The sequence below is a fragment of the Scyliorhinus torazame genome, chromosome 1, assembly GCF_047496885.1.
Source record: "Scyliorhinus torazame isolate Kashiwa2021f chromosome 1, sScyTor2.1, whole genome shotgun sequence".
NCBI classification, from domain to species: domain Eukaryota; kingdom Metazoa; phylum Chordata; class Chondrichthyes; order Carcharhiniformes; family Scyliorhinidae; genus Scyliorhinus; species Scyliorhinus torazame.
Genome location: NC_092707.1, coordinates 164,937,918 through 164,959,076, shown reverse-complemented (window position 1 = coordinate 164,959,076; position 21,159 = coordinate 164,937,918). Strand labels below are relative to the sequence as shown.

Here is a 21,159-nt window from a genome sequence, read left to right as displayed (position 1 = left end):
AGGGGAAAGCAGCCAAAGCATGAGAGGGAGAGATAGACTGGGAGAGGGGGGGGGGACAGCTCAATCTAAGAGGAAGGAAAGGCGAACCACAGGGGGGGGTGGGGAGGAGGGAAGAGACAGGGAACAATAGAGGAGAGCCAGGGAGGTGGGGTGGGGGGGTGGGGGGGGGGGCGGGGGGGAGGCAGGGAAACGTTAACTAACTTGACATCCACAGGAACAGAGAAAAAGGAGAATACAGGCAGAAGACGGGAGGGCCGGCGTAAGCGGCAGCATGCACGAGAAAACAACGGCGGCGAAATCCGTCCGGGAGAAGCGAGGGGCAACACCGGCACCAGACCCACTCGAGGATTGCCCTCAGGAAGTGCCTCGCCGGCACAAACAGATGCCTATTTATATATATATATATCATATCCTGTGTACATAAAGGCAAATATACTTTGTTCAAGAATCCAAAAAAAAAAATCATTTATTAAAAAAAAGGTATGTACACCAAGTTGAAGTCACACCTCCGAAGTTTAAGCAGGATTCTCTGCAACCGAGGCGTCATGTCGTTCAGGTCCTTGTGGATGATGTGGACCAGAGGCCTATGATCCGTCTCGACAGTGAATGTCGCCAGGCCGTAGACATAATCATGAAATTTGAGGATGCCGGAGAGAAGACCCAAGTACTCCTTCTCAATCTGAGCATAGCTGGTTTCAGTGGGCGTCATCGCCCTTGATGCGTAGGCTTCTGGTGCCCAGGATGATGTGTCATCTCGTTGAAGCAACACCGCACCGATGCCATTCTGACTCGCATCTGTGGATATCTTTGTCTCCCACTCCGGGTCGAAGAATGCCAGGACTGGTGCAGTGGTGAGCTTGGCTTTCAGCTCCAGCCACTCTGTCTGGTGTGCCGCCTTCCACTCAAAGGCAGTTGACTTTTTCACCAGGTTGCGGGGCCGTGGTGTGTGTGGCCATGTTTGTAATGAACTTGCCCAGAAAATTGACCATACTCAAGAAGCGCAACACCGCCTTTTTGTCCACAGGGACCTTCATCGCCTCGATGGCCTTGATTTTGTCTGTGTCCGGGCACACACCATGCTGTGAGATCTGGTCGCCTAGGAACTTGAACATCAATGTCCAAAACAACATTTGGATCTGTTTAACTTTAGGCCATTGGCATGTACACGACAGAATACCTTCTGGAGATGGGACACAAGTTCTTCAGGGGTCGTGGACCATATGATGTTGTCGTCCACGTACACACAAACCCCTTCAATGCCTTCCATCATCTGCTCCATGATGCGATGGAATATCTCCGATGCCGTGATGATGCCAAATGGCAAGCGATTGTAGCAGTATCTGCCAAAAGGCGTGTTGAAGGTGCAGAGCCTTCTGCTGGACTCTTCCAGCTGAAATCCCTGTGATCCCTGAAGAAGCGTGCGTGTGCCATCTCACTCGTGAGTTCTTCCCGCTTCGGGATGGGGTAGTGTTCCCGCATGATATTCTTTTGAGATCCTTGGGATCAATGCCGATGCGCAGGTCCCCCAAAGGCTTCTTTATGCACACCATCGAGCTGACCCAGTCAGTCGGTTCAGTGACCTTGGATATGACGCCTTTTTGTTGAAGATCCTTGAGCTGTGCCTTCAGGCGCTCTCTCAGTGGAGCAGGGACTCGTCGTGGTGCGTGGACCACTGGCTTGGCATCAGGTCGTAGCAGAATCTTGTATCGATACGGCAATGTGTCCATCCCATTGAACACATCTGGATACTGGGCTAGGATATCGTCGATGCCAGCCTGAAGATCCACATGGGAGGATGTCGTGGTGTAAACCCTTTGAATGAGGTTCAGCTGCTTGCAGGCGTGCGCACCTAGTAGGGATGCCCTGTCCGGCTTAACAATTTCAAAGCGTAACCATGCTTGTGTGTGTCGGCTGGATACGTTCAGATGGCAGGATCCCAGTGCCGTGATGGCATTCCCGTTGTAATCCAGGAGCTTGCAGGCAGCTGGAAGGACTGTGGGGGGCTTCTTAATGCGTCTGGAGTCTGCCTGTGAGAGGAGGTTGGCAGAGGCACCTGTGTCCAGCTTGAACCGGATGGGGCAGTGGTTGACCTTCATCACTGCTCACCATTCGTCCTCGGAATACACAGCTAGGATGGCTTGGGCTTGTGATGTGTCTGGTTCAGCATATTCACACGTTGTAATAATGCCCACACGGTAGGCATTATCCAGGCATTCATCATCTGCATCCATTGCACTGCCGGGATCAGAATCCTGTAGGCATTGAAGCACACTCTGGATGCGACGTCGTCGGAATTGGGAGCGCTGGCTCCTGACTGGTGGTGCAGATCTGCACAGGGCTGCATAGTGGCCTGGCTTCCCGCAGTTTAAACAGTGTCTGCCTCTTGCAGGGCAGTGTTTCTTCAAATGGGCGGTGCCACATTTCGAACACGTCATGGCGTCGGTGTCCTGACGCTCCGTGCGTCGTTGCACATGCGGAGTGTGGTTCTCAGACATCTGCACCTGCGCAGTGCGGGTTTCGGCCGCTTCGTTATCCCGTTCGCATCGCGCATGCGTCGGGTCCCGGGGAGAGCGTGCGAAATGGCCGCTTTCGTCAACGTTGAGGCGCTGCCTCCGGGAGGTGGCCTGCACACTCTCCGCCTCGTGGGAGGCTAGTCTATCATTTTCTGCCGTTTTGTACAGGGAATAGTGATTTTTAGCGTGTTCATGTACTGTGCATGTTTCAATCGTGACTGGCAGGATCATGTGCTTGATCTTCAGTAACTGCTCTCTCAGAGGATCAGAGTGAACTCCAAAAACGATTTGGTCTCTGATCATGGAGTCAGTGATATCACCGAAGTTTCAGGATTGCGCTAGCAGTCTTAGGTTAGTTAAATATGAGGTGAAGGATTCGTCTTTACCTTGCAATCGCTGCTTGAATATGTAGCGCTCGAAGATTTCATTGGTGTCCACCTCACAGTGGCTGTCAAACTTGTCCAGGATGGTCTGAAACTTTGTCTTGTCCTGGTCTTCGGCGAAGTGAAAGGAGTTGAATATTTCCAAGGCATGATCACCCACTGTGGTGAGGAAAAGAGCTAGCTTCCGTGCATCAGACGCACCATTGAGGTCTGATGCTTCGACGTAAAGCTGAAATTTCTGCTTGAATGTCCGCCAGTTGGCACTGAGATTGCCGGAGGTCCTGAGCTGGTGAGGAGCCGGAATCTTTTCCATTGTGCCGGTATACATTCGCTGGTCATCACGGATCTTGCTGAGTTGAACTAACTAGATTGAACAGACTCCTGGCATCATGTTGTGTTATGTAATTTGGAATAACACAAGCTGCCACTTGATGCAGTTTTGAGTAAAAGATGCTCCAGACTTTAAAGTGAGTTCAATGTGTTTTATTGAACTATTAGCACAGTTCTCAATGAGTTCGACTCTCTGCTAATCTAACTGTAGTAACTCAGTCTAACCGAACCAGCCTTGCTCTAAGCCACGTGCTGGGGTGCGATGCTGAGGATACACCCTGTCTCACTCTGTAGATGTTGGTCTGTGGAAAGAGGCGGGGTGTGAGTGCCTCATCCCTTTTATAGTGAGATACCACCCCTGAGTGTCCTGACTGCTCATTGGTCGTATCCTATTCTATGTGTTCATTAGCTGCATGTTTGCATATCATGACAGGCGGGATCAGAAGATCCCACCACTGTCTATGACATTTTGTGTGGCTTGCCCATCCCACAGCCAGGCAACCCACTGCGGAAGTCGCCTTAGGCAGGATTGGAAGATCCCGTTGAGGGAAGGACTGGAAGATCCTGCCGAGGGAAGGGCCAGAAGATCCTGCCAAGTGAAGGCCCAAAAAATCCCACCCTTAGTGTTATTTTAGTTCCATTGAGGAAAGCCTTGGTGAACCACCAAGTCTGACTTTCTTAAGAGACAACTCTAGCGTTTCAAACTGTATATGGAATAGTTTACTGATAAACTACATACCCGCTGTCACTTAACAATTCTGTGACTTGAAACTGCAGGTGTAGGCAACATTTGTGCAATTAGCCTGCAGGCCAGAGGTCCTGCTGTGCTCAGCTGGTGTTACATTTACAATAAGACAGTTGGCAATTTCTCTTGACTAGTCCATTCCTTGGACAGAAAGAAACACAAGTGAAGGGAGAATGAGAAGTGGAGGAGCTGGACTGAGAAAGAAAAGTGCAAGGAGGGAGAGAGATTAAGATTAGTGAAGGAGGAGAGGGATTTGACAGGAAGATTAAAGTAAATGGGAAAGAAAACTGGATGGTGCATAAAATATGTTGTTGGTGCATTATTGTCTATCTTTTAGTACCACTCGAGATGAATTTCACCCCCATTAGTTTTGCAAAGATCACTGTCAGTGTGCTTAGGTAAAAGAGCATTAGAGTTTTAGAGTTTTTGGTGGTGTCTAACCCAACAAAGTTAGAGAATGATTGAATTGGCTATTCTTGTTCACAATAATGGTTAAGAATGGCAGCAGTTTTGAGCAAAATCTTTTTCACTGTACCCCAGATGATGGTACAGTAATTAGAGTACTCGTGAACATTGCCGGGAGGATGCTGGTTCAATTTTGAATCCCAATGAATTTTTTATCTCAGCTGCGCCACGATTGAAAGATTTTAAGTGAGCAAAGTTACTTCCCAGAAGGAAGGTTAATCAATCATACTCTGACTCAAGAAGAATGTAGTTGAAACCTGCCACCATGTTGTTTGCCCATTGTTTTGGGTACAGAAGGTGCATCAGCCAATGAAGCAAAACAAAAAAGTGAAGTAAGAAGATAAAACAGTAGAATTCTGCACGAGTGATACCGTTTAACATGTTGGCGGTAACTGATGACTTCACAGGCAAAAGAACCAAAGAGAATAGAAAATTCACATCCATAACAGTGCTGCTACATTTGTGCAGCAGTCAATAATTATTCATAAAATAATAACTAACTCAGAGATAATGTGAACCTGTGAGTAAAATGTCATTTAGAATCATTAACTCAATAATAGTAACATTTCCCAAACGGAAATGCACACAGGTAGTTTCCTTCTTACCTCCCAGTATGCTTGGTCGTCATAGCATTTTAAATCAGGAGGCTGCTTCCAAATATTTAACTTCAGAATAAAACCTGTAAAAAAAACCAAAAGAGATAGTTATACGGTTGCATCCTTTTCTTAAATTACTTTATCAGAGTTACAAAGCCAGAGCTCAGAGTGTGGACAGGGGCAAACGCCCAATCCAGCTCCTTGTCTGCTCCAGAAACCAATTTAAACTGAATCCAATTCATGGTCCACACCATGTATAACAGATCAAAGCATTACACCTGACCTCGCACTCATCTTAGCTAAAAGGCTGAGATGCGATGACGGTTGCATCCTTAAAGGCACAAACTTGATTTACTGAAAATTCATTCAACATCCTCTCATGGACTTAAGCACACAGAGACAGAAGGAGGGAGTGCTGCATTGTCGGAGGTGTCATAAGCTCTTAAACTGAGGCTCCATCTAACTGCTCTGACATATTATTCCAGGAAGTGCAGAGAGCCTGTTGTCCTGGACAACACTTTTCCTCAATTGGAACCAACTAAACCTAGAATACTTGGCCATTTAGTAGCACTGCTGCTTCACAGTGCCAGACACCTGGCTTCAATTCCAGCCTTGGGTGACTGTGATAGCCAAAGGTACAGACTTCATAGGACACCAGGTAGGCAAGATAACCATTAGGTTTATTTACGCACAATACTACAATTACACTATTCCTCCGCCTTGTGGTGGTATGCATTAGGGGTATTACGGTACCCTGTGATGCCGAGAGGCTATTGGTGGATAGATGCCGGGCCCCGATTGGATCAGCCGCCTACTGGCTCCACCCAGTAAGGTGGAGTATAAGAGCCCGGGTTCTCCCAGCAGCCACATTCTGTAACTGTGCTGCTGGGGAACAAGTCTGCATAATAAAGCCATCGATTGACTCCATCTCATCTCGTCTCGTGAGTGATTGATTGTGCTACAATTAATTACGCAATCTTTAAAGGACATGGAGCTCCGAATCACTCCGGAGTGTCTGCGAATCAGCCCTCACGTGGCAAATTCAGCGGCCACTTTTAAACACTGGTTAGCGTGTTTTGAAGGATATCTCCGAACAGCCACCTGCGTACCTACAGAAGACCAAAAAATGCAGGTCCTGCATTCCAGGGTGAGCCCGGAAATCTACACTCTCATAGAGGACGCGGACGATTTCCAGGCGGCACTCGCCATGCTGAGAGGAATCTACATTCGGCCCGTCAACCAGGTCTACGCACGCCACCAGCTCGTGACGAGACGGCAACTCCCCAGGGAATCGCTGGACGAATTCTACAGTGCACTGTTAATACTGGGGAGAAACTGCAACTGCCCACCGGTCTCGGCTAATGAACATACGGAGCTACTAATTCGGGATGCTTTCATAGCAGGTATGCTCTCGTCCCAAATTCACCAGCGATTGCTGGAAAGAGACTCACTAGGCCTCAAGAAGGCACAGGCCCTCGCTGCCTCACTCGATGTGGCATCACAGAACGCCCGTGCCTATGCCCCTGACCGCGCGGCAGCCCCTTGGGCACCGTGGATCCTTGCCGCGACCGACCCCCCGGCACCCCCCATCCCCTGCAGGCCTGTGCTACCAGAGCGCCAGACCACCCGGGGGGCCCCGCTGCTACTTTTGCGGGCAAACGAAACACCCCCAGCTGCGCTGCCCGGCATGCTCAGCCCTCTGCAAAGAGTGCGGCAAAAAAGGGCACTGTGCAGCGGTGTGCCAGGGCCGGGGGGTCACCGCAATCTCTGGGAGAGAACCAGAACCCCAAACTCAACCCACCCAATGATCCATGTACGGCCAACGGGCGCCGCCATCTTGGGTCCCGGACTCCATGCGGGAGGGATGGGATTTGGGGATTTTGTGCTCCCCGGCCACGTGCGATCAATGGGCGGCGCCATCTTGTCCACCCACGAGCGTGTGCGACACGTGGACGCCGCCATCTTGGCTGACGGCTAAGGACCCCGGAATGAACGGCTCCACGGGGCCTGAGGAAAACGCCCCGATGCAGCAACAGCGACTGGCTTCGGTGACCCTGGACCAGTCGCGGCCCCGAACACTCCAATCGGCAACAATTACGGTACTCATAAACGGGTACGAGACGCCTTGCCTAATCGACTCTGGGAGCACGGTGAGTTTTATACAACCCGATACGGTAAGACGCTGTTCTCTTTAGATCCACCCGAGTAATCAAAAGATTTCCCTGGCAGCAGGATCCCATTCCGTAGAGATCAAAGGGTTCTGCATCGCGAACATCATGGTGCAGGGGAGGGAGTTCAAGAACTACCGGCTTTACGTCCCCCCCCCCCACCTCTGCGCTGCCACACTCCTGGGGTTGGATTTTCAGTGCAACCTCCAGAGTTTAACGTTTCAATTCGGTGACCCTATACCCCCACTCACTATCTGCAGCCTCGCGACCCTCAAAGTCGACCCGCCTTCCCTGTTTGCGAACCTCACCCCGGATTGCAAACCCGTCGCCACGAGGAACAGACGGTACAGCGCCCACGATCGAACCTTTATCCGGTCAGAAGTCCAGCAGCTGCTGAAGGAAGGCATAATCCAGGCCAGCAATAGTCCCTGAAGAGCTCAGGTGGTAGTTGTAAAGACCGGGGAGAAGCAGAGGATGGTCATAGACTATAGTCAAACCATCAATAGGTACACGCAGCTGGATGCGTACCCTCTCCCCCGCATAGCCAACATGGTCAATCGGATTGCACAGTACAAGGTCTTTTCCATGGTGGACCTTAAGTCCACCTATCACCAGCTCCCCATCCGCCCGAGCGACCGCAAATACACTGCCTTTGAAGCAGGTCGGCGGCTCTATCACCTCTTAAGGGTTCCATTCGGCGTCACTAATGGAGTCTCGGTCTTCCAACGGGAGATGCACCGAATGGTTGACCGGTACGATTTGCGGGCCACGTTTCCGTACCTCGATAACGTCACCATGCGCGGCCACGACCAGCAGGACCACGATGCCAACCTCCGCAAGTTCCTCCAGACCGCAAACGCCCTGAATCTCACATACAACAGGGAAAAATGCATGTTTAGCACCGATCGTCTAGCCATCCTCGGCTATGTAGTGCGAAATGGAGTTATAGGCCCCGACCCTGAACGCATGCGCCCCCTCATGGAGTTCCCCTTCCCTCACTGTTCCAAGGCCCTGAAACGCTGCCTGGTCTTTTTCTCTTATTCCGCCCAGTGGGTCCCCCACTACGCGGACAAGGCCCGTCCGCTAATTCAGTCCACTGTCTTTCCCCTGTCGACAGAGGCCCGCCAGGCCTTCAGCCACATCAAAGTGGATATCGCAAAGGCCACGATGCACGCGATCGACGAATCCCTCCCCTTCCAAGTTGAGAGCGACGCGTCCGACGTAGCTCAACCAAGCAGGCAGACCCGTGGCTCTTTTCTCACGCACCCTCCATGCTTCAGAAATCCGCCATTCCTCAGTGGAAATGGAGGCCCAGGCCATAGTGGAAGCTGTGCAACATTGGAGATATTGCCCGGCCGGCAGGAGATTCACTCTCCTCACTGACCAACGGTCGGTTGCCTTCATGTTCAAAATTGCACAGCAGGGCAAGATCAAGAACGACAAGATCTTGCGGTGGAGGATCAAACTCTCCACCTATAACTATGAGATCTTGTATCGTCCCGGAAAGCTGAACGAGCCGTCCGATGCCCTATCCCGCAGCACATGTGCCAATGCACAAGTGGACTGTCTCCGAACCCTCCACGAGGACCTCTGCCACCCGGGGGTCACTCAGTTCTATCACTTCGTGAAGACCCGCAACCTGCCCTACTCCATCGAGGAGGTCAGAACAGCCACCAGGAACTGCCAAATCTGTGCAGAGTGCAAGCCGCACTTCTACAGGCCAGATAAAGGCTACCTGATAAAGGCTTCCCGTCCCTTTGAGCTCCTCAGTCTGGACTTCAAAGGCCCCCTCCCCTCCACCGACCGCAACACGTACTTCCTGAACGTGGTTGACGAGTACTCCCGGTTCCCTTTCGCCATCCCCTGCCCCGACATGACTTCGGCCACGGTCATTAGAGCCCTCGGCACCATCTTTACACTGTTCGGTTTCCCCGCCTACATACATAGCGATAGGGGGTCCTCCTTCATGAGCGACGAACTGCGTCAATTCCTGCTCAGCAAGGGCATCGCCTCGAGCAGGACGACCGGTTACAACACCCGGGGGAACGGTCAGGTAGAGAGGGAGAACGGAACGATCTGGAAGAACGTCCTGCTGGCCCTACGGTCCAGAAGTCTCCCAACTTCCCGCTGGCAGGAAGTCCTCCCGGATGCCCTCCACTCTATCCGGTCGCTGCTTTGTACCATGACAAATCAAACACCTCACGAACGCCTCCTTGTCTTCCCTAGGAAGTCCTCCTCCGGAAGATCACTCCCGACCCGCTGGCAGCCCCGGGACCCATCCTCGTCCGAAAACATGTGCGGGCGCACAAATCGGACCTGTTGGTTGAGAGGGTTCATCTCCTCCACGCAACCCTCAATACGCCTACGTGGCATACCTCGACGGCCGACAGGACACGGTCTCCCTGCGGGACCTGGTGCCCGCCGGGGCTCCACACCCCCCTCAACACCAATCACCCCTCCCTCCCACCGGCGCACCGCACAGCCGCCCCCTTCCCGGGTGGATTGGTCCTTCTCCAGGTCCCGCCTAGGGGTAGTGAAGCAGGAAGCGACATCGCAACGCTCCCAGAGACGACGGTGCCTGAGCCAGCGCCTGCATCACCACCGGGGCTGAGACGATCGGCGAGGACGACCAGGGCACCCATTGGACTCATTGAATCTTTATAACAAAGCAAGAAATGCCTCTGTAAATATTTCAGTTGCCCAGTAAAAGCGGCATTGTCAATAGTAGTTTGATATCGGAGCATAGTCGCTGTGTTAGTGGCATCCCAGTTACCGACTCTGTAAACCCCTACCACCATACGGTCCACTACCCCCGCCGGGTTCTTTTTTAACAAAGGGTGAATGTGGTGGTATGTATTAGGGATATTACGGTACCCTGTGACGCCGAGAGGCTATTGATGGATAGACGCCGGGTCCCGATTGGATCAGCCGCTTACTGGCTCCACCCAGTAAGGCGGAGTATAAGAGCCTGGGTTCTCCCAGCAGCTGCATTCTGTAACTGTGCTGCTGGGGAACAAGTCTGCGTAATAAAGCCATTGATTGACTCCATCTCATCTCGTCTCGTGAGTGATTGATTGTGCTACACCCCTGCAGGGTCACCCTCCCTGACTTGATCCCAGGTCAGGGTTTATATCCTGTGAGGTTCCTCCCAATTAGGGGGAAGTGTCCGCACTACCCCCCTCCCCCCCCCCCCCCCACCCGCCCCAATCACCTGGAGAATTCATACGCCAAGGTGTAGGAGGGGAACCGTACACAATATAGGGTTTGGACCCTGAGGAGATCGTATCACCCCTCTCCCCCCAAATCTGGAGAAACATCCATTGCTTCAGGTAGTGGTTCGCCCGACCGCTTGGGAAGTGAACGGTGGTCCAGTGGCAGTAAGATCGGTCCGGGAGACGTGTAGTGCACCGGCCACTGTCATTTTCGTGAAGAGCGGCGAGGCGGGAGTGGCTCTGCCGACAAAGGTGTTGCGTAAATGGCGCCAGTATGCTGTTGTCGGGCGGGCCGGTGTCATCGTCGTTGAAGGCCCCGTGGGTACATCATGTACCTCAGCTTCCCGATGTCTGACAGGCAGCGGTGATGGCGAGTGCTGCTCTGGCCTTGGCGGTGCCTTGGGTTCCGGGCTGTAGAGTTATTATTATTATTATTAGCAGTGTGTGCAGCTGCATGGCTGCCTTGCCGGCTGCGACAATGGTGTTCCGTGCCCGTCCACCTCGACCCCACAGCCCACCTCTTGGCCACCCCCCACTACGCCCCCTAGCCCTCGTGAAGCCCCCTGACCAGCAGTACAACGACTAGGAAGCTGGGAGAGAGGTTGCTTGTGCATGTTATTCATCTGTTGTTTTGTATGTATTTGATCCACAGTTAGTGTTAATAAATCATTTATAGCTTTAGCTACAAGTGTTCTTGTAATATAAATCAGGCCATCCAACAAGAACATTACAGCAAGGAAAATGAAAACATGGTGCGCCAGTGTGACCCTTGCCAGCCACAGCAGACAATGCCCCCTGCATCCAACCTCCATCCTTGAGAGTGGCTTGGGCGCACATGGCCAAGGGTACATGTGGGCTTTGCTGGTCCTTTCATGGCCAAGATGTTATTTGTTTTGGTCGAAGCCCATTCAAAGTGGTTGGAGATTCAAGAGATGGGAACGATGATCCCGGCGGCCATAGCAGAGGCTTTGCGGCAGGTGTTTGTCATGTAAGGTCTCCCTGAAGTAATAGTGTGGGAAGATGCCACCCGTTTCACTGGTGAGGCCTTTCAGCGTTTTGTCAGAATGAATGGCACTCAGCATTACCAGGACAGCCCCCTATCACAGGTAAAAGGGGAGAGCTGTGCAAACTTTCAAGGCAGCCATAAAGAAGCAATCCAGCCGGCCACCAAATCTTAGGTTGACCAACTTTCTTTTGTCCTACAATACGATTCCCCCTCCACCCCCCACCCCGGCTGCCCCACCCCCGCCACACTGCTACTACAAGCGCCACACTGGCAGAACTACTGATGGGCTGTCGCGTAAGGACCCAGTTGGACATGGTCTTTCCAGATTTGGCGGGGCGGGTGAAGGCATAGCTGACCTCCCAGAGGAAACAATGCACTTGATGAAAAGGGGACAGACCTTTCCAAGTAGGGCACCTGGTCCTTGTCAGAAACTTTGCCTCAGGCCCACTATCATTACCAGGCCAGATTGTGTCCAAGCCAGTTTCATATGTAATGGACTTGGGTGGCAAGACAGTAAGGAAACACATAGAGCACATGAGAAGCCATGGGGGCCACAATGCCAATCTCGGAAGAGTTGTGGCTGGCAGCCAACAACAGTGCTCCTGTGGTAGAGCCAGGACAAAGGGAATGCAGAAGTCTTGAGGAGGTCCAATCGTTGATGCAAGAACAAGCTACAGAAGGGAATAACTCTACACGGTTGGTTGAACCTCGGAAACATTCTGCTCAGAGTTGGCAACATCATTACCTCCCAGTTGGAGGAGCCGGTTGGAGGATTATGACGGTCCATGAGACACAGGAAATACCTTGATTGCTTAACACTCCGATGAGACTGGTTTGACCCCCTTCCTTTGTATTCCTCAGTCTTATATTGTATATAATATTTGTATATCGCCTGTTTGTACATACGTTAATTGAGGGACGTAAGGGGATGTAGTACAACAGCTCCTTTAAGGGGCGTATCCCCACGGTCCACATATCTAGCTCGGGAGGGGGAACGCATGAACCCTGACCAAGGAGGGATCAGTGCAGGTCCCAGGGGGCAGAGTTCTGGTCAGAGTGAACCTGGGAGCCAGAGTGTTCACACCTATATGAGAGACTCTGTGCCTGTACATAAATTACCCTTGTTAGTTGCCAATAAACACTTTGTTCATCATTACTACTATGGTGATATGCCTGTGAGTAGTATTATACATAGTTAGCATTGCGACCTCCAGCTGGTGGCATCAGACATCGGTCACGTGATGTGGGACACTCGCCAGTTGGTAGTAAGGCGTACAACAGGACAGTCGCACATAGGGTAGTTCCAGGAGAGTTCACAGAACTCAATAGTGACCCAGTCTGTATAATATTCTGTTTGTTACCTTTCCACGTGTTCATCTATAAATCATCATTCTAGTTAAGTCACCAGATGTTCAGTGTACATCATTGCAATGGCAAGGTCACAGAACACAACATGGTATCAGGTGTGTTGAACATTTAAAGGTAACAGCAGAAAAGATGAGGCGAAACAGGCCGAAGAAAGAAAAACAGAAGATCCTTCCACCAACCTGGTGAACTAGGGCCATTGGTGATGCAATGCAACAAACAATGGTGGAGTTCGAGATGGAAGGTTTAAAGGCACCCCACCAGCTCCAAGTCTCGAGTAATGTAGATGAAAACTGGTGCATTTTCAAACAGCAGTTTAAACACTATGTCTCAGTCCTTGGCCTGCAGGCACAGTCTGATGAAAGGCGCATTGCGTTGCTGCTCACGGTGGCGGGTTCACAAGCAATCGAAATCTACAAAAACATTGCTTTTGATAGTGAAGAGGAAAGCAAGAGCTACGATGAGGTGATCAGCATTGCTCTCCGAAAAAAAATGAAACATTTGAAAGATACAAATTTTGTATGCATACCCAGAAACCAGGTGAATATTTTGTCAGCTTTGTAACCGAATTGAGGATGAAGGCCCAGTCCTGCAATTTCAGTAATCTAAAATCATCAATGATCCACGACCAAATAGTATTTGGGATATCGAATGATAAGCTCCGTGAGAGATTGTTACGGGAGATAGACCTGAAATTGGATTATGTGATTAAGATTTGCCATGTGAGTGAGTTGGCTGCACAGCTGATCAGTACACTCACTTTGAAACATTTTGGTGCAAACATGGAAGAGGACGCCAGCGCCATCAGCACTGTGACACAGTTCAATACAAAATGTGGTCTCAGTGTGGGCGGCCATTTTAAGCAGCCAGCCGGAGCCACCATATTAAGCCAGAAATGTGTCAATCGACATGGCCCATGTCAATGTCCAGCATATGGAAAAGTATGTTCCAGGTGTAGCCGTACAAATCATTTTGCAAAACAACGTTTTCCGCATACCGCAGTGGACCAAACAGGTCAGTCAATGCAATTCGTGAGATGCCCCTTCAAGTATTATTCTTCATTGATCTAATTTCAACCAAGGACACAATGAGTCCAAATATAAAAGAGGAAGCAGTCTTAATGACCAGTTGGAATAACAGTGATGATCCAGTTGAAACCGTCGAAAACAGATGGACAATTCCAGTGATGCTGAACGACACACTGGTAAAATGCTAGCTCAACACGGGAGCGATTTGCACAGGCTGCGAGTTCAAGCGAAAGTCATAACTCAACCAAGACTGCTGATAGACTCCAGTGGGAATGAGATTAAGACGCTGGGGGAAAGTGAACTCAAAACATGGGTACACAAGAGAAGTCACATCACACCATTTTCCATTGTGGACACGAAACATGAGTCCATCCTAGGGGCAGATGCCACGTGAGGCCTAGTTGAGCGGCTGTACATCCCATCCAGCGAGGTGACAGGAGACTACTGTGACTCGCAACGAGATACAGTGGTGCAACTATCCAATGAGATTCGAGCGACAGTGAAAGTGGAGGAAGATCAACCAGAGACAGAGATAGAGAATCCCAAGGACACTTCAGAGATCTGGTTAGCGGTCTTCAAAAATGCGGATCCGCTCAATGACATGATACAGGAACATGTTGAGCCCATCCTGCAGCATCTATAAGATGTTGTCATAAAATTCTCAGGATCACAGCCAATGAGCTTCACTCTGGAGTTCAAGTTTGAATCGAATGAGCACTTCACAAATGAGGCACTCGCAAAAACATACCAGATGGAGTCGCGGCTTGATGGCTCAGGCTTCTTCGTATTTATAATCACGGGGTGCACAGGCTGCCACATCGACTGGAAGAAAGGAAAAAATGTCACACTGAAAACCATTAAAATGAAGCAGTCGCATAAGGATCAGCTTATTCGTAAAGCAGTTATGTAAACTGTACTAAATGACTCATTTTTCAACTTCTTCACTCCTCCTGAGGATCCAGAGCATGGAGTATTAGATAGAAGCTCTGTAGCAAGACTCGCTGCTGATTTGAAAATAGGTCAATTTCGGCATGAACACATAATTCCACAAGCAGTTATACTTCACGGAAGACGATGATGTTGAGTATGATGATGCTGACTACGATGATGATCATTATGATGATGGAAACTACGACAACCATGGTAACAATGAGGAAAGTGAATACTCGGATGATGAGCCAGCAGGGGGCGACAGTGAACCGCCTGTCTGCTGGTTTAGGTGGGAATGACGAGATGATCACAAGGGACGCTCCGTCAGCATAGGACACCGAGAAATGTGAAAGCTTTAAGATGGCATATGCAAAGATTGAAAGTGAGATCGAAGTAGCAGATACTTCCGATGGAAACAACTCAACCACAAACAAACTCATAATGGAAGATATAGTACCCATTCTGGAGAAGCTGGCTCCAGAGGTATATGGGGAATCATCACAGGCCTACGAAATGGTTCTGTTGGTGGACTCTCCAATACTCGAGGTTACTCCAACGAAAGATGAGTTAGAGGAGCAGATGTTGGATTCTGTATGCAGTTCCACGACGACGGATGGTACGTAGATAATATTACAAGACAAGGATGAGCCATTACTTGGTTCTGTAAAAAGATAACCTATGCATTGTCATTTCGAGTGATGAGGAGCCATCACTTGGGGCTCAAACACAGGGTGCAGGGATAACACCCAACATTAGAGATGTGGATCCAACCCAGATACCAGAGTGCAATCCAACCCTGGCACCAGAGTGCAATCCAACTCAGACACCGGAGTGTAATCCAACCCAGACACCAGAGTGCAATCCAACCCAGACGCCAGAGTGCAATCCAACCCAGACACCAGAGTGCAATCAAACCCTGGCACCATAGTGCAATCCAATCCAGACACCAGAGTGCAATCCAACCCAGACACCAGAGTGCAATCCAACCCAGACACCAGAGTGCAATCCAACCCAGACACCAGAGTGCAATCCAACCCAGACACCAGAGTGCAATCAAACCCTGGCACCAGAGTGCAATCCAATCCAGACACCAGAGTGCAATCCAACCCAGACACCAGAGTGCAATCCAACCCAGACACCAGAGAGCAATCCAACCCAGACACCAGAGTGCAATCCAATCCTGACACCAGAGTGCAATCCAACCCAGACACCAGAGTGCAATCCAACCCAGACACCAGAGTGCAATCCAACCCAGACACCAGAGTGCAATCCAATCCAGACACCAGAGTGCAATCAAACCCTGGCACCAGAGTGCAATCCAACCCAGACACCAGAGTGCAATCCAACCCAGACACCAGAGTGCAATCCAATCCAGACACCAGAGTGCAATCAAACCCTGGCACCAGAATGCAATAAAACCCTAGCACCAGAGTTTAATCCAACCCAGACACTGGAATGCAATCTAACCCAGTCACTGGAGTGCAATCCAACCCTGGCACCAGACTGCAATCCAACCCAGAACTGGAGTGCAATCCAACCCAGTCACTGGAGTTCAATCCAACCCTGGCACCAGAGTGCAATCCAACCCTGGCACCAGAGTGCAATCCAACCCAGACACTGGAGTGCAATCCAACCCAGACACTGGAGTGCAATCCAACCCAGACACTGGAGTGCAATCCAACCCAGTCACTGGAGTGCAATCCAACCCAGACACCAGAGTGCAATCCAACCCAGACACCAGAGTGCAATCCAACCCTGGCACCAGAGTGCAATACAACCCAGACACCAGAGTGCAATCCAACCCAGACACCAGAGTGCAATCCAATCCAGACACCAGAGTGCAATCAAACCCTGGCACCAGAATGCAATAAAACCCTAGCACCAGAGTTTAATCCAACCCAGACACTGGAATGCAATCTAACCCAGTCACTGGAGTGCAATCCATCCCTGGCACCAGACTGCAATCCAACCCAGAACTGGAGTGCAATCCAACCCAGTCACTGGAGTTCAATCCAACCCTGGCACCAGAGTGCAATCCAATCCAGACACCAGAGTGCAATCCAACCCAGACACCAGAGTGCAATCCAACCCAGACACCAGAGTGCAATCCAATCCTGACACCAGAGTGCAATCCAACCCAGACACCAGAGTGCAATCCAACCCAGACACCAGAGTGCAATCCAACCCAGAACTGGAGTGCAATCCAACCCTGGCACCAGAGTGCAATCCAACCCTGGCACCAGAGTGCAATCCAACCCAGACACTGGAGTGCAATCCAACCCAGACACTGGAGTGCAATCCAACCCAGTCACTGGAGTGCAATCCAACCCAGACACCAGAGTGCAATCCAACCCAGACACCAGAGTGCAATCCAACCCTGGCACCAGAGTGCAATCCAACCCAGACACCAGAGTGCAATCCAACCCAGACACCAGAGTGCAATCCAATCCAGACACCAGAGTGCAATCAACCCCTGGCACCAGAATGCAATAAAACCCTTGCACCAGAGTTTAATCCAACCCAGACACTGGAATGCAATCTAACCCAGTCACTGGAGTGCAATCCAACCCTGGCACCAGACTGCAATCCAACCCAGAACTGGAGTGCAATCCATCCCAGTCACTGGAGTTCAATCCAACCCTGGCACCAGAGTGCAATCCAACCCAGTCACTGGAGTGCAATCCAACCCAGTCACTGGAGTGCAATCCAACTCAGACACTGGAGTGCAATCCAACCCAGTCACTGGAGTGCAATCCAACCCAGACACTGGAGTGCAATCCAACCCCGACACCAGAGTGCAATCCAACCCAGACACCAGAGTGCAATCCAACCCAGACACTGGAGTGCAATCCAACCCAGACACTGGAGTGCAATCCAACCCAGACACTGGAGTGCAATCCAACCCAGACACCAGAGTGCAATCCAACCCAGACACCAGAGTGCAATCCAACCCAGACACCAGAGTGCAATCCAACCCAGACACTGGAGTGCAATCCAATCCTGACACCAGAGTGCAATCCAACCCTGGCACCAGAGTGCAATCCAATCCAGACACCAGAGTGCAATCAAACCCTGGCACCAGAGTGCAATCCAATCCTGACACCAGAGTGCAATCCAACTCAGACACTGGAGTGCAATCCAATCCAGACACCAGAGTGCAATCCAATCCAGACACCAGAGTGCAATCAAACCCTGGCACCAGAGTGCAATCCAATCCTGACACCAGAGTGCAATCCAACTCAGACACTGGAGTGCAATCCAACCCAGACACTAGAGTGCAATCCAATCCAGACACCAGAGTGCAATCAAACCCTGGCACCAGAGTGCAATCCAATCCTGACACCAGAGTGCAATCCAACTCAGACACTGGAGTGCAATCCAACCCAGGCACCAGAGTGCAATCCAACCCAGACACCAGAGTGCAATCAAACCCTGGCACCAGAGTGCAATCCAACCCAGACACTGGAGTGCAATCCGACCCAGATACCAGAGTGCAATCACACCCAGACACCAGAGTGCAATCACACCCAGACACCAGAGTATAATCCAGCCCAGACACTGGAGTGCAATCCGACCCAGATACCATAGTGCAATCCAATCCTGACACCAGAGTGCGATGCTCTGCAGCCAGCAGTTGAAGGTGCAGATTTGGCCATGACCGCACAGTCCCTCGGAAGTATGCCATTCAGAGACATCTCAGCAGACGATCCACAAACAATCGCCCCCATGCTGCAGGCCAGTGGAAGATGGGTGCTATCAAAGCCAAGTGAAAAAGAGGAGCAGTCACAAAATCAGTCAGAAAATCGCTCTCATAAAAGAAAAGAAGAGGAGAGTGAGCGATACCGTGAGTCCTACCGATGACACCAAACAAAAAGACATCGGCAATGTGGCCTACAGGCCAGAGAGCACACAACAAAGCAGCAAAAAGCATTGTGTAAAGACACAAAAAAAGCTGGTGACGCAGAGGCTGGTGACACAGGATGACCAGCAAGGTCTTCAGGCCGCATCATGTCAAAAGGCTAAGGCACAAAAGATCTGCACGGAAAAAAAATTCCAGCGGCAAAAGCAACGTCGGGAAGCTGACAAGAGCCCAGTAGATCAGCGGGATGATCCTGTCGGAGATGCACAATGAGCTGTGCACAAGGGACAAGTTCAGCAGGCATTTCATGTTAATTGAAGCACAGTTGAATATGTACATACAATTGCCACATGTGTTAAACAATAATACAAATCATGTTTTTGAATATACATGTTAACATCTCCAAAGGAAGGGGGATGTGGTGATATGCCTGTGAATCGTATTGTACATAGTTAGCATTGTGACCTCCAACCAGCATTGTGACCTCCAACGATGGCGTCAGACATCGGTCATGTGACGTGGAACACTTGCCAGTTTGTAGTAAAGCTACAACAGGACAGTCGCACATAGGGCAGTTCCAGGAGAGATCATGGAACTTAAATAGTAACCTAGTCTGTATAGTATTCTGTTTGCTATCTTTCCACGTGTTCATCAATAAAACATCATTCTAGTTAAGCCACCAGATGTTCAGTGCACAACATTGCAACGGCAAGGTCACAGACCACAACTACCATCTACCTCGTATTGCCTCGGGCCACCACAGTTTTATTCTGCAGTGATTACTGACAACCTGCTGGGTCACTACAGTGGGCATTAAGAGTCGATCCAAGCGTCAGACATCGGGCCCAATCGGGACATCTGGGCAGCACGGGGCTAGCACTGTGGCTTCACAGCACCAGGGTCCCAGGTTCGATTCCCTGCTGGGTCACTGTCTGTGCGGAGTCTGCACATTCTCCTCGTGTCTGCGTGGGTTTCCTCCGAGTGCTCCGCTTTCCTCCCACAGTCCAAAGATGTGCAGGTTAGGTGGATTGGCCATGATAAATTGCCCTTAGTGTCCAAAAAAGGTTAGGAGGAGTTATTGGGTATGGGGATAGGGTGGAAGTGAGGGCTTAAGTGGGTCGGTACAGACTCGATGGGCCGAATGGCCTCCTTCTGCACTGTATGTTCCATGTTCTATGTTTAAGAGTGGAATCAGAAGCACATATAGGTCAGATTGTGCCAAAGGCTCGTTTCTCCAAAGGACATAGTGTACTAATTTGATTTTTACAGCAGCCTAGGTGCTTTCATGTTTATTTTTCCAAATTTTGATGAAGAATGTTAAAATAACTTCTTTTAAAAGAACTTTCATTTTCATTAACAAACCCATCGCTGATTAAAAACTATGCTATTGAAAGAGTCACTGTTGTAATGACCTACATGACCTGTAGATGGAGTGATTGTGCTCCTTTAATAAAGCTGTGCAACCAATGTTGCTAAATTCACAGAAAGTGCCAAATCAGGAAGGTGCTGTGTTTCTTATCTCTCAATCTATGAAGTTGAACATCACTGACAGCTCTAAAAATAAGAACATTTTATTTTTACAATTAAAAAAAAATAAATTTAAAGTGCTAAAATTATTTTGTTTTCCCAATTAAGGGGCAATTTAGCATGGCCAATCCACTTACCCTGCACACCTATGGGTTGTGGGAGTGAGACCTGTTGCCAATTTAATGGAATACTATCCCACGAGCGTCACCAATATAGTTGCTCTTTAGAGTCGCCAATATAGAATTTCATAGAATTTACAGTGCAGAAGGAGGCGATTCGGCCCATCGAGTCTGCACCGGCTCTTGGAAAGAGCACCTACCCAAGGTCAACACCTTCACCCTATCCCCATAACCCAGTAACCCCACCCAACACTAAGGGCAATTTTGGACACCAAGGGCAATTTATCATGGCCAATCCACCTCACCTGCACATCTTTGGATACTAAGGCTCTTTTTATGATATAATGTTATGTCCCAACAGCGTCACCAATACTGTGGGCGTTTCTGTTTCTCTTGCTGAACCACAAGGCTTTCCCGTATATCGGTCAAATGACCACACAACCAGGTTGTTCGTCAGTTCAAGTTCAAAGATGGTTTATTTACACACAAGGGTTACTTTGACATGCAAGCACAATGTACTACAAGTTAAACTACACCTATCAACTACAATAGCCTATACTTAACATCAGGCCACCGGCACTGTGCAAGTGGATAAGGCCTTTATCTTGATCTCACGTGGCTGGTTTGAAGAAGTGGCTCTGCCTCTGCTGGGCTCATCCGTAGCGATCGTTGGTCTTGAACTTGGCTGTCTGGTCGTTATACTGCAGTTGGGCTGGCACAGGCCGGATTCAAAGGGGGCTGGCACAGGCCGGATCCAAAAGAGACAGAACACATGGCTGTGTCCCCTTTTATCCCTCTGGGGTTTCGCGCTCTTTGGGGCGGTCCTTGATCTTGGACCCAATAGTTTGACAGGGCTTTGATCACTGCCTTCGATTTCAGCCAATAAAGGGACAGGTGCCTTGGTGGCTGGGCG

At 50.1% G+C, this 21,159-nt stretch overlaps 1 protein-coding gene across 1 annotated transcript in view; it reads right to left on the bottom strand.

Annotated features, from left to right (window-relative positions):
* Positions 1–21,159, bottom strand: part of rhd (Rh blood group, D antigen) — an 81,936-nt gene that overhangs the window by 2,994 nt on the left and 57,783 nt on the right. The window contains exon 9 of the mRNA XM_072501101.1: positions 5,042–5,115. Coding sequence (XP_072357202.1) covers positions 5,042–5,115 — 74 coding nt within the window. The remainder of the gene's footprint in view (positions 1–5,041; positions 5,116–21,159) is intronic.